Below are 21,553 nucleotides of genomic sequence, written 5' to 3'. Positions count from 1 at the left end.
AGAAAATATTTTTTTTTTTGGTTTGGACTGGAGTGTACTTTGGGGGTTACAGCACCCTTAACGGTCAAGCCAGCTGGCCCTTTACTTATGACACAGGCGCATGCTTAGCACTACTTTGTTGATGCACGTGCGGCTACTGCGCACACAATTCACAAACACAGAAAATTATTTTTTTTTTGGTTTGGACTGGAGTGTACTTTCGGGGGTTACAGCACCCTTTAACGGTCAAGCCAGCCGGCCCTTTACTTATGACACAGGCGCATGCTTGGCACTACTTTGTTGATGCACGTGCGGCTACTGCGCACACAATTCACAAACACAGAAAATATATTATTTTTTTAGCACTTGGGGGGAGCACCCCTGATGGACAGAGCACCCCCTGGACAACACTACAGCACCCCTTTAGGACTGGGACACTGCACAGGACTTTGGAGTGGACACAGCCCCTATGGAGAACTGACTGCACAACACAGTCCAGCCAGCCCCTATGGACTTTGAAGTAGTGGACACAGCCCCTATTAACAACAGCAGCACAGCACAACACAGCCAGCCCCTATGGACTTTGAAGTAGTGGACAACAGCAGCACAGCACAGCGCAGCACAGCACAGCACAACACTACTCTGCACTACACTACACTACACTACACAGCCCAGCCAGCCCTAACTCCCACCCTCCCTCTTCACTGTCCACAGCCGAGTGAGAAAATGGCGCCGACGCGGGTACCTTATATAGGATCCAAAACCTGCGAGACTCGGAAGGCGGGATGATGACGTTTTGCCTCGATTTCAGATCCGAGTCAGGCGGGAAAAGTCGAGCCTGACTCGGATCGGACTCGGATCGGGGGGGCTCGGGGGGGGTTCGGATTTCAGAAATCCGAACCCGCTCACCCCTAATATATATATATATATATATATATATATATAAAAATAGAAAGGTGAGAACAAGCGCCTTATAATGTAGCTAGTTACACAAAATTATCACCATGCTACTTCAGTAGTAATGCGTACTGTATGAGCCTAAACAATTAGGCATGTATTATGGTGTCTTTTCCTAGAACTGTTCAGGAGGTACTTCTTATCATATGTAGTAAAAAAACTCATCGTGTAGTAATTAAAACATACTTTAATAAACCACACACAAAGAATGGGTAATTACATTTAAAATGAATCAAAAAGGCTTATCTGGAGGTTGTAATAACGGAGGTCACCGATTCCTCAACGTGTTTCGTCTCTTATTGCGATAATCGCAGGACTTCATGAGGTACCTCTTATAATATGTAAACTCCTGACGAACAGTTCTAGGAAAAGATACCATAATACATGACTAATTATTTAGGCTCATACCCATTACTATTGAAATAGTGTGGTGATAATTTAGTGTAATTTACTACACTATAATGCGCTCGTTCTCACCTTTCTATTTTCATAAATCTACGAGATCGCACAACAATGGTCCCACTGGAGAACACACAGCAGCCACTGATTGATTGGGATTATAGTGGAATACATTGTGTCTAAAAAATGAGAATCTGCACAGAAAACCGAACGGTAGTAGCGATGGTGTCAGTACCATATTGTATTATATATATATAATTTTTTACAAAAACTAATGTCAAGGATCATTTTGATTATGGTCACACCCAGTGGCGGATTTTACCTAGGGGCTGCGAGGCTGGAGGTGGCTTCCTATTGGAAGTGTTACCTGCCAGTCGCGCTCAAGACAGGCTCGCAAGTGGGTCGATGGCGCATGCACGAGCCCCGGAGCCCTGAGAAATCACTCGCTTCGGAGCCCGCATCCAAAAGGAGCGGCTGTCGATGTTGATCGACAGCTCGCCCCGTTTGGTAGGCGGTTGGGGGGTAGCTTGCCAAATGGAGGCATTCCCGAAGGAATGCTTGCCATTTTGGGGCGGCCCCACTGACATCACGAGTGATGTCAGTGGTGAGCTTCCGGCTCTATTAGAGCCAGAAGCTCACTGGGGCTTGCAGGAATGAGACCCTACCACAAGGGTCTCGTCGCAAGCCCAATGGTCGCGATGGTTGCGACCATCACATGGCCGCTCACAAAATCTGTGGGTGGTCACCCACAGCTATGCGAGTGGCCAGGAGGCCGGTTTTAAAAAAACATGCGGCCGCCCTGTTTCAGAGCAAGCACTTGCTTTTTGCGAGCGGCTCTGAATCAGGCCCAGAATTTTTTGGTGAGAATAGATAGTCCAGTGAAATTTGAGGTACTTGAAAATGTGTGCTAGCATATTTTTGTGTCTCTAAAGTGCACTTTTTAAAAATTTGAAAAATATACTTGCTGCATGCACCTGCAATCCTAAAAACACCCATCCATATAGCCCCCAATAAACCTATTTCGCTAGTTTTTATCCTTGTCCAAACACTTTTTTCATTTTAAACACAAAATGACATGTCTTTTTTGGTGTGTTCTAAGTGATTTTTAATTTTTTTGGCTGATTTGTCCTTTGGGGGGTGTCCAAAGGATTCTGAATCAATTCCCCACATTTGCACCCCAAACTAGAGATTTTGCACTTTTTTTCACCTGCCATTCATTGAAGAAACTTTTCCGCCTGTTTAGCATATTGACTTTCCGCTTAAGCAAATTGGTACCGGAATTGAATTTGGAGATAAGATGCAAACAGACGAAAAGCGGCAACAGGCAAAACTTTTCCACGGATCGCGGCTTTTCACCTCCTAAGACACCCACTGCTGGTGGTGATACAGATCAGTCAGCAAAACCTAATGACATCTGGTTGGGTCTGAAAGAACTACCTACAATGAGTGACATGTCTACCGTGACTTTGTCTGATACGGTCCCCATTCAGAGAATGGTGGATGATTGTTTTTTTAGAGATAGCATCCAAATAGATATGTCAGACAGTCCCCTACTGGCAGGAAAAAGAGGCAATTTGGAGTCTTTTACACAAACTGGCTTTGCTGTACTTAAGTTGCCCACCCTCCAGTCTGTACTCTGAATGAGTTTTCAGAGCAGCCGGGAACCTTGTCAGTGATCGGTGTAGGAGGTTAATTCCCCAAAATGTGGAAAAGATGATGTTCATCAAAATGAATTACAAATTCCACGAGGAAGACCTTTACCAGCACTTAAGTAAAAAAAATACAGAAGTGTCTGTAATGGTGGATTTCAGTGGGGACGAATTCATATTGTGTGAAGAAGAGGAGGATGTACACACTGATGGGGATGATGATGACGACGACATCTGATTTTAACTATGTTGTAAAGTCAGTTTGTATGGGATCATTGCCACCAATGTCCACTGCGCATTGGTAGCTTGTTTTGTGGGGGTTCCAAGCAAACCAATAATTTCAGCCACAAGTGGCAGTCCCTTTCGCTGAAGTGATTGGTTTGTTAAACTGTGAATGTCCTGTTTCATATATACAACATAAGGGTGGTTTGGAGGGCCAAGGACAATTCCATCTTGCACCCTTTTTCCTTTCCATTATGTGCTGGTTGGGGCATTGCTGCCTGAAATTTTTAATGTAATAGTTTATGAATGTCCAGAAATTGTAATGGCCACAGACAGCTTCTCCTGTATGCGCCTTTCATTTTTTTTTTTTAAAGAAAGTTCTGGACCAACTGCTGCTGTTGTGTCAACCCAGCGGCACAAGTGACATTCAGCCAAGGGTTCTCAGCCCTCAAGGCTGCTATATGGCCCAAAGGCCGCATCCTGCTTCACGGACTAAAGGCCACCTGTCGTCACTCCTCACCAGCCCTCAAGGCTGTAACGGCCGCAACTTACCAAGAGTTCCAGCTGTCAAGGATGTTGCAGGACTGGTTCCTTCCTAATCATAGCTCTGTAATTAACTACTACTCAGCCCAGATGCTGCATCAACAATGAACTATCAACTATCAATTATTCAGCCACTGGCTGCACCAATTATCAAGTATCAACTCTTTTTACTTCAGCCAGTGGCTGCACCAACTATCAACTATCAATTCTTAGTTCAGCCAGGGTATGCACCAATTATGAAGTATCAACTCTTCTTACTTCAGCCAGTGGCTGCGCCAACTAGCAACTATCAATTCTTCAATCCACAAAGGGTACCCCAACCATTATCTTTGCACAGTCCTCAAATCTATTTATCACTCAGTTTTGAGCCAACTAGCTGGATGCAACCTTTTGGCCCATAACTAGATGAAAAAATCAATATTGTGAGTTGTGAGGTTAATAATACTGTAGGAACAAAAACAGGCACATTTTAAGTGATTTTAGCTGTTTCTATGATTTTTAAAGAAAAAATCCAGATCCAAAACCAAAACACGGGGGTCGGTGCACATTTCTACCTTTAACTGGAAATAAGGTTCTGTGTGTTGAATTGAAAGCTTTAATGGCTCCAATTACATTGTGATATGTTACATTAGTACATGTTATGAGTTTGTACGCAATATTATGGTTATGTGTACTGTTTGATATTCAGACAAACTTGTATTTTCTTCTTAGGAGAAAAATTTGAAAAAATATATGTGCATGGGCAATTACTGGATTGGACTATATTGGAATGATACTAATAATGGTTGGACTTGGACTAATGGAACATTATGCACTGAGCATCTGTGAGTTTTTCCTCTGTTTTCAATATGTAAAATTGATAATGATAATCAAGGGGACAATATCCATCAGTGACGTGCGGTGAGGTAAATGGCTGGGGAGGCACTGACTGGGATCAGAGCCAGATTTACAGATACATATATGATGCCTAGGATTGATGTGGACATTACACAAAGGTGCAGCAGTATATAGTGCTGGAAATTTGGTGTGTTTTGATCAGGGGTGTGCGGAAAAGGCAGACAGGGGAGGCAGTGCCTCACCTGCCATACAGTGCCTCACCTGCCATACAATTTTTACTCCAGAGTTTTGACTATAAAAATAATTAGAATAATGCAAAGAAGATATTTATAATATTTTCTTAAAATTTTTCTGATCATTTTTATAGTCAAAACTCTGGAGTATACCTAAGTATGCCAGGAAAGGATCTGCCTCACCTGACCGCACATCACATCAACTTAGCTTCATTAACAATGTTACTGGCTATACTGTACTGTGATGTTTGCAGTAGCAGAGACTAAACATAGTAGTTATGTCATACTTCCCTACTTTCCCAAAATCTCCTGAATTTGTGGGAGAGTCTCCAAATCCATAGGTAAGTGGTTAAGTCTCCGGCATCCTGGTGCTTTCTGGGTACAGTGGACGGGATACCAGAAGATGCAATTCAGTGGGCAACGGTCGAACTAAAAGTATCAAAGTCTGCAGGGATTTTTCCCCCACCACTCCAAGGGACCTGATAGAGCGAGATTGCTGTTCCATTCACCTCCATGGACCCTCCAATCATGAGTTGGTAAGAGACTGTACCATCTAATTGGACCTACCACCAAGCACCCTCTATTCAGTGACTGTAACTCAGGAGTCATATAGGAACAGGACATTATTATTATTCATACAGCCATCCATCATCCATATGCAGAGTTAAGGAACTTATGTCAGATGTTTTACTGCAGTGCATATCTATACTAAGTACAGTTTTAACTGTTGTTTTAATTATGTCAGGTAATAAATTTTATTAACATATGTATTACACTCCATCTGATTGTGGTTTAAATTAGGGGTGAGCGGGATCGGTTTTACTCGGTTTTACTCAGTTCTTATCGCCACTTTACCGCAAATTCGGCTCGATTTTATTCGCTATCCAAAACACGTGTTCGGCGATAGCCAATAAAAAGATCCGAGTAAAACCGAGTAAAACCGAACCCGCTCACCCCTAGTTTAAATACACTGATATCCTCACAATAGCGCTGTACACTTTTATGCCCTTGTTAAACCCTGCTAGTTACCTGGGTTGGATTGCCGGGTCATTCGACCCAGGAATCCAACCCTTTCCCCTTTTACACCAAGGAGCAATCCGGGTTAACCCTGCAATAATCCGAATTTTAGCTCTGGTGTAAAGGTGGTGTAAATGAAGAGAAGAACAACATTAGTTGTCTTGTGTGTGGTTTACTTAATTGTCCAATATTAAAATATAGCTTTTATTCATTCCCAATAAGTTACAAGTTTGTACAGCGAAATATTAAAAGCTCACATAAAGAGACATATGCTAGTAAATACAAAACAAATAAAAGTGTATTAAAACAAATAGTCCCGCTGTGTGTGTTCCTATTATTCATATTTCAATCAGCCTATATTATGTTACCAGGTAAAGTCAATGTACATCTTAGTATAACTTCATAGAGTCTCACTTATACTGAATATTAGTGATATCTTTTATCCAACCCTTCAATGTGCTTCACCGTTACCGTCTGGTATAACTTCAATTAGTAAATGGGATTAGTATTCTCTTAATCTCTCCACAGGGGGATTTTGGACAATCCTGGTTTATTACCCTCTTACATAGGCCCTCATTCAGAGCCGTACGCTCTGAGCAGAGCGCACGCTCTGAATGAGGGCCGGGCTCCATTTTCATGGAGCGTCCTCCTGGACGCTCGTATAGCTGTGGGTCACCACCCACAGGCTATACGAGCGTGCACTGTGATGGTCGCGATGGTCGAGACCATCGCGACCATCGAATTTGCGAGCCGGAGCCTGCGGTTGAGGTTTTCAACCGCAAGCTCCGGAGTGATTTTGGCTCTATCAGAGCCAAAATCACTCCCACTGACATCACTAGTGATGTCAGTGGGCCGGCTTCTGACGGGAGGCGTTCCCATGGGAACGCCCCCGTCAGGGAGGCACGCCCCCGGCACGCCCACCAAAGGGGGCGTGCTGTCAATCAACATTGACAGCACGCCCCCTTTGATCGGACACAACGAGCGAAGGACTTTCCTTCGCTCGTCGCGTCTGGCGCATGCGCACGACGGAGCTCCCTCCGTCGTGCGCATGCTCAGTGCATAACATCGACCCACTTGCGAGCAGACAGCCGCTCGCGAGTGGGTCTGAATCAGGCCCATAGTCCCTTGCGTGTGGACAAGTGTTACAATATTGAGGTCCAAGATATTAATCCCATGTCAATTTAATATCATAGCAATGTTATTGAGTGATAAATTCCAGTTTATTTCCCTCTATTTAGTCCAGTTATATATTGACACAGAATTGTAATACAAGGTCCGGAATAATCACTTCAACACCAATATTGTTATATGCAACAGGCACTATGTCCTGTTATTCCAACCATCCCATTTACTATTAGGAACACACACACGGCGGGACTATTTGTTTTAATATACTTTTATTTGTTTTGTATACACTAGTACACAGGTTCTCAAACTCGGTCTTCAGGACCCCAATAAGTGCATGTTTTCCAGGTCTCCTCACAGAATCGCAAGTGAAATAATTAGCTCCACCTGTGGTTATTTTAAAATGTGTCAGTGAGTGATGATTACACCTGTGCACCTGCTAAGTGACCAGGAAAATGTGTCAGTGAGTAATGAATACAGCTGTGCACCTGCTGGTTGACCTGGAAAACGTGACCTGTGTGGAGTCCTGAGGGCCGAGTTTGAGAACCACTGCTCTAGTATATTTCTCTTTTATGTGAGTTTTTAATGCTTTGCTGTTGAAACTTGTATCTTATTGGGAATGAATACAAGTTATATTTTAATATTGGATAATTAAGTGTGCCACACACAAGACAACTCCTGTTGTTCTTCTCTTCATTCAAAATTTCTGAGACCGTTTAGAGCTGTTGTAAATGTGTGTGAGGGGCCAATGTTACCGATGTATAAGGACTGCAGGTTATTATAAATGTGAGAAAGTGGTAGTGGGCGTCTCTATGAGTGGTTGCAAACATTATCATATTTTCACGGCAGAATTGCGTGCGATTATGCAGGCGCAATAGCGATAGGTGCTGAATCAGGCCCATATTATGGTCACTGGGAATAATTCATTGTAAATTCAATATAATCCTTAAATATTCATAGTTGTTCAGAGCCAGTTGAAACTTCAAAGTGCACAATATGGAATTGCAGTTTGCACAGATACAAACCCACCACTGTTACATACTCTAATAGGCCAATAACACTGAGAAACTGTGGGGCTCATTGCACAGTCCTGTAGCTGCATCTTTGGATGCAGCTACTGTGCTAAAATGTCGTAATAGTGCAGGAGGCATCTTGTGTAAGTAGGAACTTCCTGCCAGCTTGTGTGATCCACAGAGGATGTAGTCATCATCCCATCAGACGGGATGCCGACGGTCTAAATACCGGCGCCGGAATCCCGACAGTGTCAGGATCCCAGCTCTGGTATCCTGACCGCCAGCATCCTGAAGATAAGTATCGGGGGAAGGGGAGGGTTAGGTTCAGGGTATAGGGTTAGGCATACTTACTGACTTTGTATAAATCCTTTCCGGGAGCAGACCAGAGACCTGCTGCTGTCTTTCCCAGAAATGTCTGCAATTTGTGGGTCTGCAGGGAGGGGGCGGGGCTAGATTATGCAAATGTCATCATTTAGCCCCGCCCCCTCATCGCGGACTTGCAAATTCTCTGTTAACTCTCCCCAATTTGCCCGCTTCACTAGGAAATGGGCAGGACGCGGGAGATCTGCCTACACTTCCTGGAAGTGCGGGGGCTACATGAAAAATTGTGAGCCTCCCGTGACTTCCGGGAGTGTAGGCAAGTATTGGGTTAGGCATTAGGGGGGAGGGTTAGGGTTAGGCACTAAGGGGGGAGGGTTAGGTTTAGGGTGCGGAGAGGGGAAGGTTAGGTTCAGGCATCGGGGAGAGAGGGTTAGGGGGTAGGGGTTAGGGGTAGGGAACATACCTCTTAGTGTCAGGATTATGACTGTCAGGATGCCGCTGTCAGTATTCTGACAGCTGGCATCCTGACAGCTGGGATCCCATACCCAACACAATCCACAGCTGTGTCCAAGGACGCAGCATCAGATTACTCTGCATGACCATCGGTCATCTGGGTGACCTTCATGTTACTCAGGATGGCCGATGTTTTCACGCAGCTGAAGCCAGTGAAGCTGCATATAAAGTCACAGCTACTGACTTCAGCACACCCAGTAAATGGGCCCACCCTTTTCTAGGCTACTGCCTTACACCGCCCCTGCAAAGCCCCCAAATGGCCGCAGTCTGTTGGTCATGCTGCGGCGTCTGGGCACTGCGAGTAATCTCTCACATGTGCAGATCTTTAAACTATCAGGACTATGAGCCATATTCAATTAGAGGCGAATTCATTCCATGCTCATCCCCGCTTTTCGCCTAATTCAATTGCAAAACAGGCGAAAACGGAAATAGGCGAATGCAGAACAGGCGAAAAGTACTGAAAGAATTGGGTAAATCAGTCTGTAACCCAGAAAAAGATGCACTAACATAGGGAATCTATATAGATGTGTACTAATAGCCCTAATAACATAGGGAATCACTATAGATGTGTACTAATAGCCCTAATAACATAGGGAATCACTATAGATGTGTACTAATAGCCCTAATAACATAGGGAATCACTATAGATGTGTACTAATAGCCCTAATAACATAGGGAATCACTATAGATGTGTACTAATAGCCCTAATAACATAGGGAATCACTATAGATGTGTACTAATAGCCCTAATAACATAGGGAATCACTATAGCTGTGTACTAATAGCCCTAATAACATAGGGAATCACTATAGCTGTGTACTAATAGCCCTAATAACATAGGGAATCACTATAGATGTGTACTAATAGCCCTAATAACATAGGGAATCACTACAGATGTGTACTAATAGCCCTAATAACATAGGGAATCACTATAAATGTGTACTAATAGCCCTAATAACATAGGGAATCACTATAGCTGTGTACTAATAGCCCTAATAACATAGGGAATCACTATAGATGTGTACTAATAGCCCTAATAACATAGGGAATCACTATAGATGTGTACTAATAGCCCTAATAACATAGGGAATCACTATAGATGTGTACTAATAGCCCTAATAACATAGGGAATCACTATAGATGTGTACTAATAGCCCTAATAAAACTATTTTGCGTACTTAAGTTGTGTAAATTGCTTGCTATTAGCGTCTAGGTAAAAGTGGTGAAGAATGGCATAAAGCTGTATTTTTTGGTGAAAATAAGTATTCCTGTCAAATTTGGGATACTTGAAAATGGGGGCTAGCATGTTTTTATGTCTCTAAAGTGAACTTTTAAAAAACGTGAAAAATCCACCTGCTGCATGCACCTGCAATCCCAAAAACACCTGACCCATATTTGGGGACCCCCAAGAAGTCTATTTCGATACTTTTAATGTTTATCCCCCCACTTTTTAAATTTTCACCCCAAAAATGACGTCTTTTTTGGGGTGTTCTTAGGTTTTTGTTTTTGTTTTTTTTGCGTATTTGTCCTTTGGGGGGCTGTCCCAAGGGGTCTGATTTGTTTCCCCACATTTGCACCCCAAAATAAAGATTTTGCATTTCTATTCACCAGCTATTGATTGGAGAATCTTCTTTGGAGAATTGTTTCCGCTTAGGCGAAATTGTCCTGGAATTGAATTTTGCAAATATTTTTTAGGCAAATTTTTCACAAAAAAACAGGCGAATATGGCTTTTCACCTCTAATTGAATTCCCCTCTATGAATCAGGCCCTATATGATCCCCTAAACCAGAGGTTCTTAACTCCAGTCCTCAAGTACCACGTACAGCTCATGTTCTGTGGATATCTTTAATCTTTTTTGCTGGGTCAGTAATTATCCCATCTGTTACCACATACAGAAATCCTTAAAATATGACCTGTTGGGGTACTTGAAGACTGGAGTTGAGAACCTCTGCCCTAAACCCCCATAGCATAGTACTGTGGTAAGCATGTTCCTGTGACAGGAAACTTCAGGTGATTTGTACTAGTGTATTGTGTATAGCAGTTTGTGGCACTGGAACGTGGAAATAGGATATGCACTATGTACCGCAGGGTGTAAGTTACAGACAAAATAAATAGTGTATGGGAGGCCAGGAAATTATAAGGTTTCTGTAACATTAAAATAAATAATGTAACCATAGATCCCCATCATGATATCATTTAGCCCCATAGATGCATCACAGAGCTCCACAATGCCCCATTTAACCTCTTAGGGCCTGATTACGAATAGCCAGCAGCTCCGTGTCCTGCCACATCTAGTTACTCTTAGCATACTGCGCAGCCACTGTAGCGAACACGCACATCATTGTATATCTCCTGCCATTCTGAGTTGGATGGATTTTGACCACATCTCTTAGGTCCTGAAATGTAAGTGAGTATGTGAGTCCATAGTCTGTCTCAGTAATGTCTATTCTTACCATTCTATCAACTTATATGATTATTGGAGATGCTACTATCGCTAATCTGCATTATGCAAATGTCTGCCCTGAGCAACATCAGCATCCCGATGCATTATATCACAACACAATGTTGCCTTTTGTTGTTCCCAGATTAGCAAACAAGAGCCTGCTAGGAAATTCTAATGGATCCAAATATGTTTTCCTGAGTCGTGATGGAGTTAAAAATGGGAAAGGAGAACATAAAAAGAATTGGATTTGTACAAGAAGAAGCTGAGGTTTGCAGAGATGAGTGAGCATTGCTGATGTGCTCCACTGTCAACAGGATTCCATGAGCTACATGAGATAACCGTCCTCCCCTTGTGACGAAACTAGTGGATAACTTTGCACAGATAACACTGGGGAACAGTCAGTCAATCTGTTGCCAGGGATTTAAGAGTCAATTTCGATTAATTTAGTGCTCCCGATCATGGATATGCCAGGCTTATTTTTCAATTGGCTCTAGTTTTTGAGATATGCACATGTCTTTAATATTTATGAAAAATTGAATTAAACAATCTTAAAAATAGTTAAAAAGATATTTTTTTATTCTGATTAAATTTGATTCGGAAAATGTCATTAAAAGACACAGGATAATTACATACATAAGTGTTAGAAAGCTATGAGAACCGTTTTTTGTAGGGATGTGCGAATGACCATTTTGCCAGATTTGGATTTGGTTCTAATTCATCATACCAGCTTTGGATTTGGATTTGGATTTTTTACAAAAATTGACAGAAAAGCTAAAATCACATAAATTGGGCTTTTTTTTCTTCCTACAGTATTATTAACATCAATAACATTCATTTAAAGTCATTTACAGTCAATTTAGACCACCTCACAGCTTTTAATATTGTTTTCACCATAATTGGCCAAAGGTTGCAGTGAGCTGATGGTTACTAAGCATCGGAGCAGCGGCATAGACACCACAGTTTAAAGCACATCTATGAAACATTGTCACACAGCAGTGGCAGAAATGAAAGGCAGTGCAAGATGGAATTGTCCTTGGGCCCTCCTACCCACCCTTATGTTGGATATTAAAAAGGACATGCACACTTTAACAAACCAAGCACTTCAGCGACAGTGACTGCCACTTTTGTGGCTGAAGTGTTTAGATTGTTTGGGCCCCAACAAAACAAGCTACCAATTGGCTTGAGGAAACAGCTCTACAATGGCAAGGTGTCATCATCATTGCCATCCTCACCCTCATCAGTGTGTACATCATCCTCACACAATATTAATCCCCGGTGGAATCCACCATTACAGAAGACTCTGTACTGTCACGTAATTGCCGGGAAAGGTCTTCCTCATGGAATTTCCAGTTCATTTTGATGAACATCATCTTTTCCACATTTTGAGGAAGTAGCATCCTACGCCGTTCGCTCACAAGGTTCCCAGCTGTGCTAAAAACTCTCTCTGAGTACACACTGGAGGGTGGGCAGCTTAAGTAATGCAAAGCCAGTTCATACAAGAGCCACCAAATTGCCTTTTTTTCCTTCCAGTACTCGAAGGGACTCTGTGACATGCCTATACCTTTAGTCCAATTGCGGAGTGATTCCACGCAGGTTTTACAAACTTTGTGAGGCACCCAAATCTTGTCTTGCTGGCTTATGTGATGTCCAAAATAAGCCTGATACGCATGTTTTACGAATAGTTATATATTTTTTTCTCTTTTGCAACAATATATTTGCCACAAATATTACATAAAACATCATGGTTGTTGGTACACCGTCTCCGAGAAGAATTAAATTTTACTGCAAAACCGTTTTGTTTCACACATTCAGAGGGCCGAACAAAGCAACAGGAGGTGTGCTAACTGCGTCACTCGGTCCTCTCCGTTGCTCCTCTCTGTATGCTGGGAGGAGGCGTGGCTGTGATCTGAGGATGTCCCAGCAGGCTCAGCAGTGCATTGCTCCTCTCTGTATGCTGGGAGGATGCGTGGCTGTGGTGTGAGGATGTCCCAGCAGACGCAGCAGTGCGTTGCTCCTCTCTGTATGCTGGGAGGAGATGTGGCTGTGGTCTGAGGATGTCCCAGCAGGCTCAGCAGTGCGTTGCTCCTCTCTGTATGCTGGGAGGAGGCGTGGCTGTGGTCTGAGGATGTCCCAGCAGTGCATTGCTCCTCTCTGTATGCTGGGAGGAGGCGTGGCTGTGGTCTGAGGATGTCCCAGCAGTGCACTGCTCCTCTCTGTATGCTAGGAGGAGGTGTGGCTGTGGTCTGAGGATGTCCCGGCAGGCTCAGCAGTGCATTGCTCCTCTCTGTATGCTGGGAGGAGATGTGGCTGTGGTCTGAGGATGTCCCAGCAGGCTCAGCAGTGCGTTGCTCCTCTCTGTATGCTGGGAGGAGGCGTGGCTGTGGTCTGAGGATGTCCCAGCAGTGCATTGCTCCTCTCTGTATGCTAGGAGGAGGCGTGGCTGTGGTCTGAGGATGTCCCAGCAGGCTCAGCAGTGCATTGCTCCTCTCTGTATGCTGGGAGGAGATGTGGCTGTGGTCTGAGAAATGGAGGCATTCCTGAAGGAACGCCTGCCGTTTGTGGGCGGCCCTACTGACATCACCAGTGATGTCAGTAGTGAGCTTCCGGCTCTATTATAGCCGGAAGCTCACTGGGGCTTGCGGCAGATGAGACCCTACCACAAGGGTCTCATCGCAAGCCCGATGGATGCAATGGTCGCGACCATCGCAACCATCACCTGGCCGCTCGCAAAAGCTGTGGGTGTAGGTTAATAAAGTTTGAAAAAACCTGCACTTCACTGTATGCAGCTGATGGGTGGCAATGGGTAATCCCTATAAGTACCCAAAGAACATATAAACAACAAGACAATAGTCACCCAAGTGCAATTCCAATAAGTCCAATAAAATGGAAAGTCCAATTATAAACAAGACGAGGTTTAACTCAAACTCCAACAAGGGTTAAAATTATCACCTTTATATTGTTTACAAGGCTACAATCCAGGAGGCGGGGACTGTTTTCAGAGGCACTGGAGTTTGCTGAGATACTGTACCACGAATTCCTGTTCGCAGGAACTGTTATATGAGCGACTTAAGGTGTATTCTGTACACCCACACCATCTGACGTAACCCATGGGAGTGTGAAGATTTCTCTACAATTTTAACCCTTGTTGGAGTTTGAGGAAAACCTCGTCTTGTTTATAATTGGACTTTCCATTTTATTGGACTTATAACTTCACCTCGGACGCTCATTTAGGAAGTATTTACTGTGGTTACTGTGTATCTGAATTGCGCTTGGGTGACTACTGTCTTGTTGTTTAAAAGCTTTGGGTGGTCACCCACAGCTTAGTGAGCGGTCAGGAGGCTGTTTTTTTTTAAAAAAAGCGGCCACCCTGATTCAGAGCGAGCCCTCGCTTTTTGCGAGCGGCTCTGAATCAGGGCCTAAGTCTGCAGCCACCACCATTAGAACTTTAATAAAACAGCACCTAACTCTAAACCCCTCAGAACTTGAAGCAAGTCTCTAACGAAAATATCCAAACCACCCCTGGAGAGATGCACCCCATCGCTACGAAAGAGGTGCCTATCGTAAAAGGCAATCCCAGGGTGTCTGACCACGCCCCACCCCTTTCCAAAACAGCCCTGCCCACAACTGAAAATATTCGCCTGCGGGACCATTCCACCACAGCAGGATGCTCTGCCCCTCTCCAGAACAACCTCGTAACAATTTCAGACCAGATGACCCTACAGAAAGGCCATCTCTCAATCCACCAAAAAACTAACGAGTAGGACTGCGCTATAGTTATCTGGTAATAAACACCTGCATATCATTTGTTTGCATAAAAGACTTCAAGGATTCTCAAAAACTAATAATTATACAGATTTATTCACAACCCATGATATACATAATTAAAAACACATAAAAACAAAAACCATATATTCAATATGTTTAAAAATGGCACTAGTAGCTAGTTCTTTTAAATCACTTGTGACTTGCTTGTTTGTCTCCATAGACACCTTGTAACGACATATAATATCCAAATGATAAAAGGAGATATGGTCTCCTAGTGTAAGAAAAAGACTTTGGCTGTATAAGTTCTCAATCGTCCACAGATGGCAAAGTGGAGCTATAACCTTTGCATATGCTTATGCTGATAATAGCAGCTCAAGAGTGTATTTTCTACTTGTGAGATTAGCGCAAGGACTAGTTGCTGTTTATTCATCAACTAGAATTGTTTTTCATCTCTCAATCAACGCCACCAAGTCCCTCCTCATTGTCATGCGCAGATCGAGACATGACCTAGCGGTAAGGTCGTTGCCTCCCAAATGTACCAGAAGAAATTGAGGGTATCTGAATCTGGCTACTGCATCTGTCAGGACCACCTCTAACTCTTCCCACCTCATACCACGGCGCCGAAACCAGCGTACATTTACTAGCTCAGGGAGCTCCCATGAATCAAGCACAACCTCCGACCTATCCAACTAATACATGTAGGAATGACCCACAATCCAAATAAAGGAGTCATCCAGGCGACTTCCTGGTAGGAAAAAGTTAAAGGAATAATAAGCAGTCTGTGCAGCAAGCCAATGTTATATCGAAGGGAGGAGTGTGAACAAACTAATATCCTAGGCCTATTTAAAATTCCTAACACCTGACATGAGGGATAGGCAGGGAAAGCATCCCAACTTGGCTTGAGGCAAAAACACAAAATGTCCACCGGCCAGCAGAAGCCTAAATTAAAACCATTGATAAAATGAAAATTCCTCAAGACCCCCACCTAGGGTGAGTAGCTAGTCCCCAAGTTGGGATGAGGAGCGGGCCGAAATCAGATGTAACCTAAAGCAAAACACCAAACTTCAGCCCACTCAAGCGCCCGAATTCCGACCATGCCACCGTCATGGACCAGCCACCATAGGCTGATCCATGATGCAAAGGGCCGAAAATCAGCAGACGACAACCCAGCAAACAGGTGCAATGCCCCAAAAACTCCCAAGACTAGACTGGCCAGAAGCTCACCAGCCAAAGAAGAAACCGCAGGGGCCACCGAAACTTGCCTGCGACCCCTCCAGGGCCCCAACACGCCCCTGCTCTATAACAAATTAGGCAGCCTTGCTGAGTTGCACGCTGCCCGCTGAGTTCCCGACCCAAAAGGCTGTGGAGAGAGGCCACAGCTTAATAACAAAAACTGAAAACCCCTCTGCCACCCTTCCGGGGATAATACGCCGAAGTATGTACAACATAAAGCTGATAGCAGCCCCAGGCTGGAGCAAGAATCAAAAACCAGCTCTTACCTCCTGACCTCTACCATAAGAGAAACTGGCTCCATGGCTCCCATGATGCCAGATAGGCTTAATAGGTCCCAGGGGCCAGGGACCGGTGGGCTAATGCCTCCAGGCTGATCGAATCACCTGCCAGACATAATCGGGGCATAACTCACCGACATTGTCAGCAAAAGGGGCAAGTCTCTTAAACCTCACCCAATCGAAATGCGACAGCACATCTGCAACTCCATTATCTACTGCGGGAACATGCTGTGCGCGAAAATGAACATTGAACTGCAAGCAACGCAAAACAATTTGAGCAGTAACCCTAATGGCGGGCAAACTCGAAGCCTTATGCTTATTAATAGCCTGCACCACCCCCAAATTGTCGCACCAAAATATAATTGCACGATTCTGCAACTTACTCCCCCACAGCTCAAGCGCAGCCATAATTGGGAAAAGCTCTAAAAGCAACAGGTTTCTTGTGAGGCCTTCTACAACCCAGTCAAGGCGCAGCGCACCAACTTGTCCCCAAGGAAAGCCCCAAAACCTGTATTTCCTGCAGCATCTGTAAATAGCTGCAGGGCCACATTAGATATCGGTGTACAAAAGGTGCTGAATTAAATGGAAAGGGACCAACTATTCTCCCCAATTCAGTTTCCCTATAAACCTTCTCCCACAACACTGCCATCAGCTCCCGGGCTGAACGTAAATTTCTACCCGAACCGTAATTAACAGTGCCAATTATGGAGAGCAGGAATCAAAGCGTAAACCCTTCGCACAAAAGACGGCATCAGCGCAAATCAGATACCCATCCAGCCAGGTCGACATTGCCTCCATGCGCACTGGGGTGAGCTCGCTACTTAGAAGGGGGGCTGCAGCGCTGCGGCTTGTGTTTCCCCCTCTTCCTCCTGACCTCCCCCAGGCACCAGTGCATAATCCTTAATGGGGTGAGGTACTCCGCACCGAATGCAGCCATGCTGAAAATGACAATGGGCCCCTAACGAGCACTGTCCGTTGTTGAAGGCAAAACATTTTCTCTGCCCGATCTTAGGGCCTGCCCCTCTTGCCGTCGCACCAGATACAGCCGCTGGACCACCATAAGACCGATGAGGAGGTGCCCCCTCCTGTTCAGCCGCTGCAGCTGTGTCACAACCAAGAACACTTCCACGTCTTTGGTCCTGAAATCCATTATGTCCTTGGTGTGCTGTTTACTCCTAAAATCCTCATCATAAACCCTTCACGGACTACCTCTTGCAGTGCTAAATAGCTGATGGATCAGATACATGTACCTAATCACCTTCATGTGTTCGTCAGGGCGTGTCTCCAGATAACATGAAGCAAAAATGTACGTGTTCTTCAACCAAGTATGATAAGACATGTGCATCTCCACTCCCATTCCCGCTTTCTTTTTTGCCGCACCCCAAGCCTTCTTACCCCGGATAGTGAGGGCAAATATGTTGACGTATAATCCACGCCTAATCCGATCCTTGACCCTGGGCCAAAATACTCTAAGCACCGCCGTATTTCCACATAGGACCCCATCTGACATGTTAGATTCAACCGACATGCTGCTGCTAGAAGATTGGCGCTTGCGCTTATGCTTCCTAGCCTTCCTTTTGCCTCCTTTTACTATCTGACCGCTGCTCAGTCCCAGACCGCCCCTGTCTTCTTCTTCACAGCGCAGTCCCTGACGCACTCCCCAAGGAGCTGCCCACCCAATCAGGGTCAGTGGAAGACTCACCAGAGGTAGACACTGTCGCACGGTCTGCGACCGCGGCTGTAGCACCCACACTCCCGGCTTGACGCTGCATCTTGCTACTGGATTCCACGTAACCTGCTGAGAAACAAGCAGAATTTTCCAAGACAGTTCCAGTTTGACCATGTCCCACAGGGACCGACCCAGAACCATCCCTAACCCCGCGCAGCAGAGTGGTCAACACCGCAGGAGCACCGCTGTTGCAAGTTTCCCTGCTAATAATGATGGATCCCAATCAGCACCGCCAGGTAGCGCATGTCACCCAGTACTGGTGGTAAGCAGCAGCACCAACGCTGACACGAGAGAGGTTCACAGCGCTGAAACTACCCACACTCCCATCCCAACGCCTCAGGAGTCCCCCAATCCTGTGCCTGACATAACGTCAGCACCATGGCTGACCACCGCACCAGCAGGCGCACCACCTGTGCATGTTATTTGCACAGATAGAGACGGCTGTATACTTGTTTGATTACTGTAAATGATGATTGCCCTTTTCAAGGCATATATCATATTTCCAGGCAAACATGATGGCAGTTATTATACCCAGTAGCGGAGTTACAGCTATGTTCTACCTGTCACTAGACTGCCCGAGATATCGCCCCTTCCCCTAAGTGCCCACCCCCTCCTCTATGTCTATTCTACAGTCACCCTCTTATTCCTGCCGGATGCTGGAGACCCCATCCTTACCCCCAACCCTTCCTTTCCAGTCTAGCCCTTGTCGCTCATCCAGTTTTTTCCTTTCCTGTGCCTTGGAGCCCAGCAGGGACCACACAAAGCTGGGTGAACACTTGGATGACTCTTTGTTTCTTTTTATATCTTTTTATAGGGTTAAGTATGAAATCCCAGCTGTCGGGATGCTGCTTTTCAGAATTTCGACAGCGGCATCCTGACAGCCAGAATCCCAACACCCATAGGAGGGCACGTATTTTCCTTACCCCTACCCTAACCCTCCCTCCCTGGTGCCTAAACCTAACCTCCCTCTCCCTGCACCCTAAACCTAAGACCCCGTCCCTGGTGCCTAAACCTAACTTCCCCCCTCCCATAGCCTAATCCTAACCCTCCCTCCCTGGTGCCTAAACCTGACCCCCCCTTCCTAGTGCCTAAACCTAACCTCCCGCTCCCTGCACCTTAAACCTAAGACCCCATCCCCTGTGCGTAAACCTAACCTCCCCCCCCTAGTGCCTAAACCTAACTTCCCCCCTCCCATAGCCTAATCCTAACCCTCCCTACCCGGTGCCTAACCCTAACTCCCCCCCCTAATGCCTAACCCTAACCCCGCTAGCTAACGCTAACCTCCCCCTAACACCGCGATACTTACCTTCAGGATGCCGATGGTCGGGATACTGGTGCCAAGATCCTGGCCTGTCAGGATTTCGGCACCGGTATTTGGACCGTCGGCATGCCGCACGGCCGGATGCTGACTACATCCCCTTTTTATACGTATGAAGGTGCTTTTTATTGCACTATGAGAGGTTTCTTTTATCCATATGCCTAAACACCATAATAATGAGAGTGGAAACCGGTTACCAAAGAAACCTTGATATGATTGTATCTGTGAGATACATGTAAGGCATAACGTAAGCATCACCTGCATACACACTATCCAGGGAGTGTGTGTTGTATGCCACTTATTTAATACTTCAGAGGATGATAAAAGAAACCTTTATATGAATGATAAACACCTTTGGATGTAAGCATTTATGTGAACATTATTGAATACTCCATTTACACTGGTGACTTCCTATGGTAGAATGGTACATACAGTATATTGCCTTACCTGCATTCCTATGGGAGTTCACCTCTATACTTCCTGAACTAACACTCAGGGTGTATATACTATTACGAGACAATTTTCTAATGCCTGGTCTTTGGTGTTATTCTGTTTTTTACATATTCTGACTGAGGAACTATGATATCATTGAAGGCGGGAGAAGTGACATATCTCATCTTTGACTGAAGTGAGAAAGGACTATTTCTTGGAACTGAATTGGTGCTAGTTTTCATTTCCTTCGTGTGTTATATATTTATTTAGATGCGAGTTGTATAAGGATGTGATTTGCTGCCTTTTTTTAGCACCTAGGTTAGGACTCGTACACTTTGGCCCTGATTCAGAGCCGGACGCTATTTGCGCTCGCTCGTTCATTAAAAAGGGGTGGCTATTCAAATGAACCATTCACACTTTGCGGTCTGTTCACGCCTCTATGTCTGAACGAGTGAACAAAACTTGCGGTCGTAATTTTTAAAAAGACACCCCCTGGCCGCTTGCACCATACGTCATGTCCGCTATTTAATAGATTAATCGAGTACATCGATCAGCGTATGAACTGCTCGCTATTCTTGTGGTTGGTTTTTCCTACCGCAATCTTGCGAGCAGTTCTGACTATAAATCAACCAAGTGACGTGGTCAATGACGCTGTTGTATTAATTATGCACACTCATAAAACGCCCGTTTTGACCTTTAAGCACGCCTGCGTTCTGATCTCCACTCCCCGTTTTCAAGCACCTTCCCCTGTTACCACCCACATATGCCTCCTCCTGTCACTCAAAATAGCAGGCATTCGCTATTTAGCGAACAAACGATTTTTGGCCGCACTGACTGGTTCGCGCATGCGTATTAAAAACTGTACGCATGCGCAGATGTGCGAACATCGCTCATAACGAACGAGCGGCCGCTTACGAGCGGCTCTGAATCAGGGCCTTTGTTATTTAATATTTGCTACTGTAATACTGATTTGACTATATTTAGTACATTCAAATACATATATCATAGCCTGGGTTAGAAACTGTTGAATACATTAAATATTTGTTTAAACATTAAACAATCTTTAGATTTGCATGGAATTATGAGAAAAGAAAGAACTCTGCACTAAGGACAATGTAACCAATGACATATAAGGTTACAATGATCTTGTGAGAATGTCTACATCTTTCTGTGTTATCTGTAATAGTATAGGGATTACTGTATATAAATTCAGTATTGTACAGTGTTGAATACATCTGAAAATTTAGAACTAATACGAATAATGGTTTAAAAATTTATTCTGTTTATGTTTTGTTCAAAAAGTTTTTCTTCTGGAGATTTTATTCCCTGAATAATGATTTAATATACTGATCAGGATTTGTTTTAAAATGTTGTCACAGTTTGCAGACCCTTTTCTTTCACCATATATCAGTTCCCTGCAACCATTCAATCTCCCGCCCCATTCTCCATTTCTCATAGAAACACCATATTACCTGTATTATCCCATAATAAGTAAAAGGAGTATTGCGTATCAAAGGGATGCGCCAAATCTGATTCTGAATGCCTGTA

General features: G+C 44.5%; 1 protein-coding gene across 1 annotated transcript in view; it reads left to right on the top strand.

Moving 5' to 3' along the window:
* The window catches only part of LOC148514810 (C-type lectin domain family 2 member A-like), a 94,092-nt gene extending 82,338 nt beyond the window's left edge, over positions 1-11,754 (top strand). Inside the window, exons 8-9 of the mRNA XM_088480936.1 lie at positions 4,461-4,573; positions 11,393-11,754. Coding sequence (XP_088337062.1) covers positions 4,461-4,573; positions 11,393-11,516 — 237 coding nt within the window. The 3' untranslated portion in view covers positions 11,517-11,754. The remainder of the gene's footprint in view (positions 1-4,460; positions 4,574-11,392) is intronic.
* The last annotated feature ends 9,799 nt before the right edge of the window (positions 11,755-21,553 follow it).

Source organism: Taudactylus pleione, unplaced genomic scaffold (genome assembly GCF_031769625.1).
Source record: "Taudactylus pleione unplaced genomic scaffold, aTauple2 ptg000258l, whole genome shotgun sequence".
Classification (NCBI taxonomy): Eukaryota; Metazoa; Chordata; class Amphibia; order Anura; family Myobatrachidae; genus Taudactylus; species Taudactylus pleione.
This window is presented reverse-complemented; position numbering and strand designations above follow the sequence as displayed.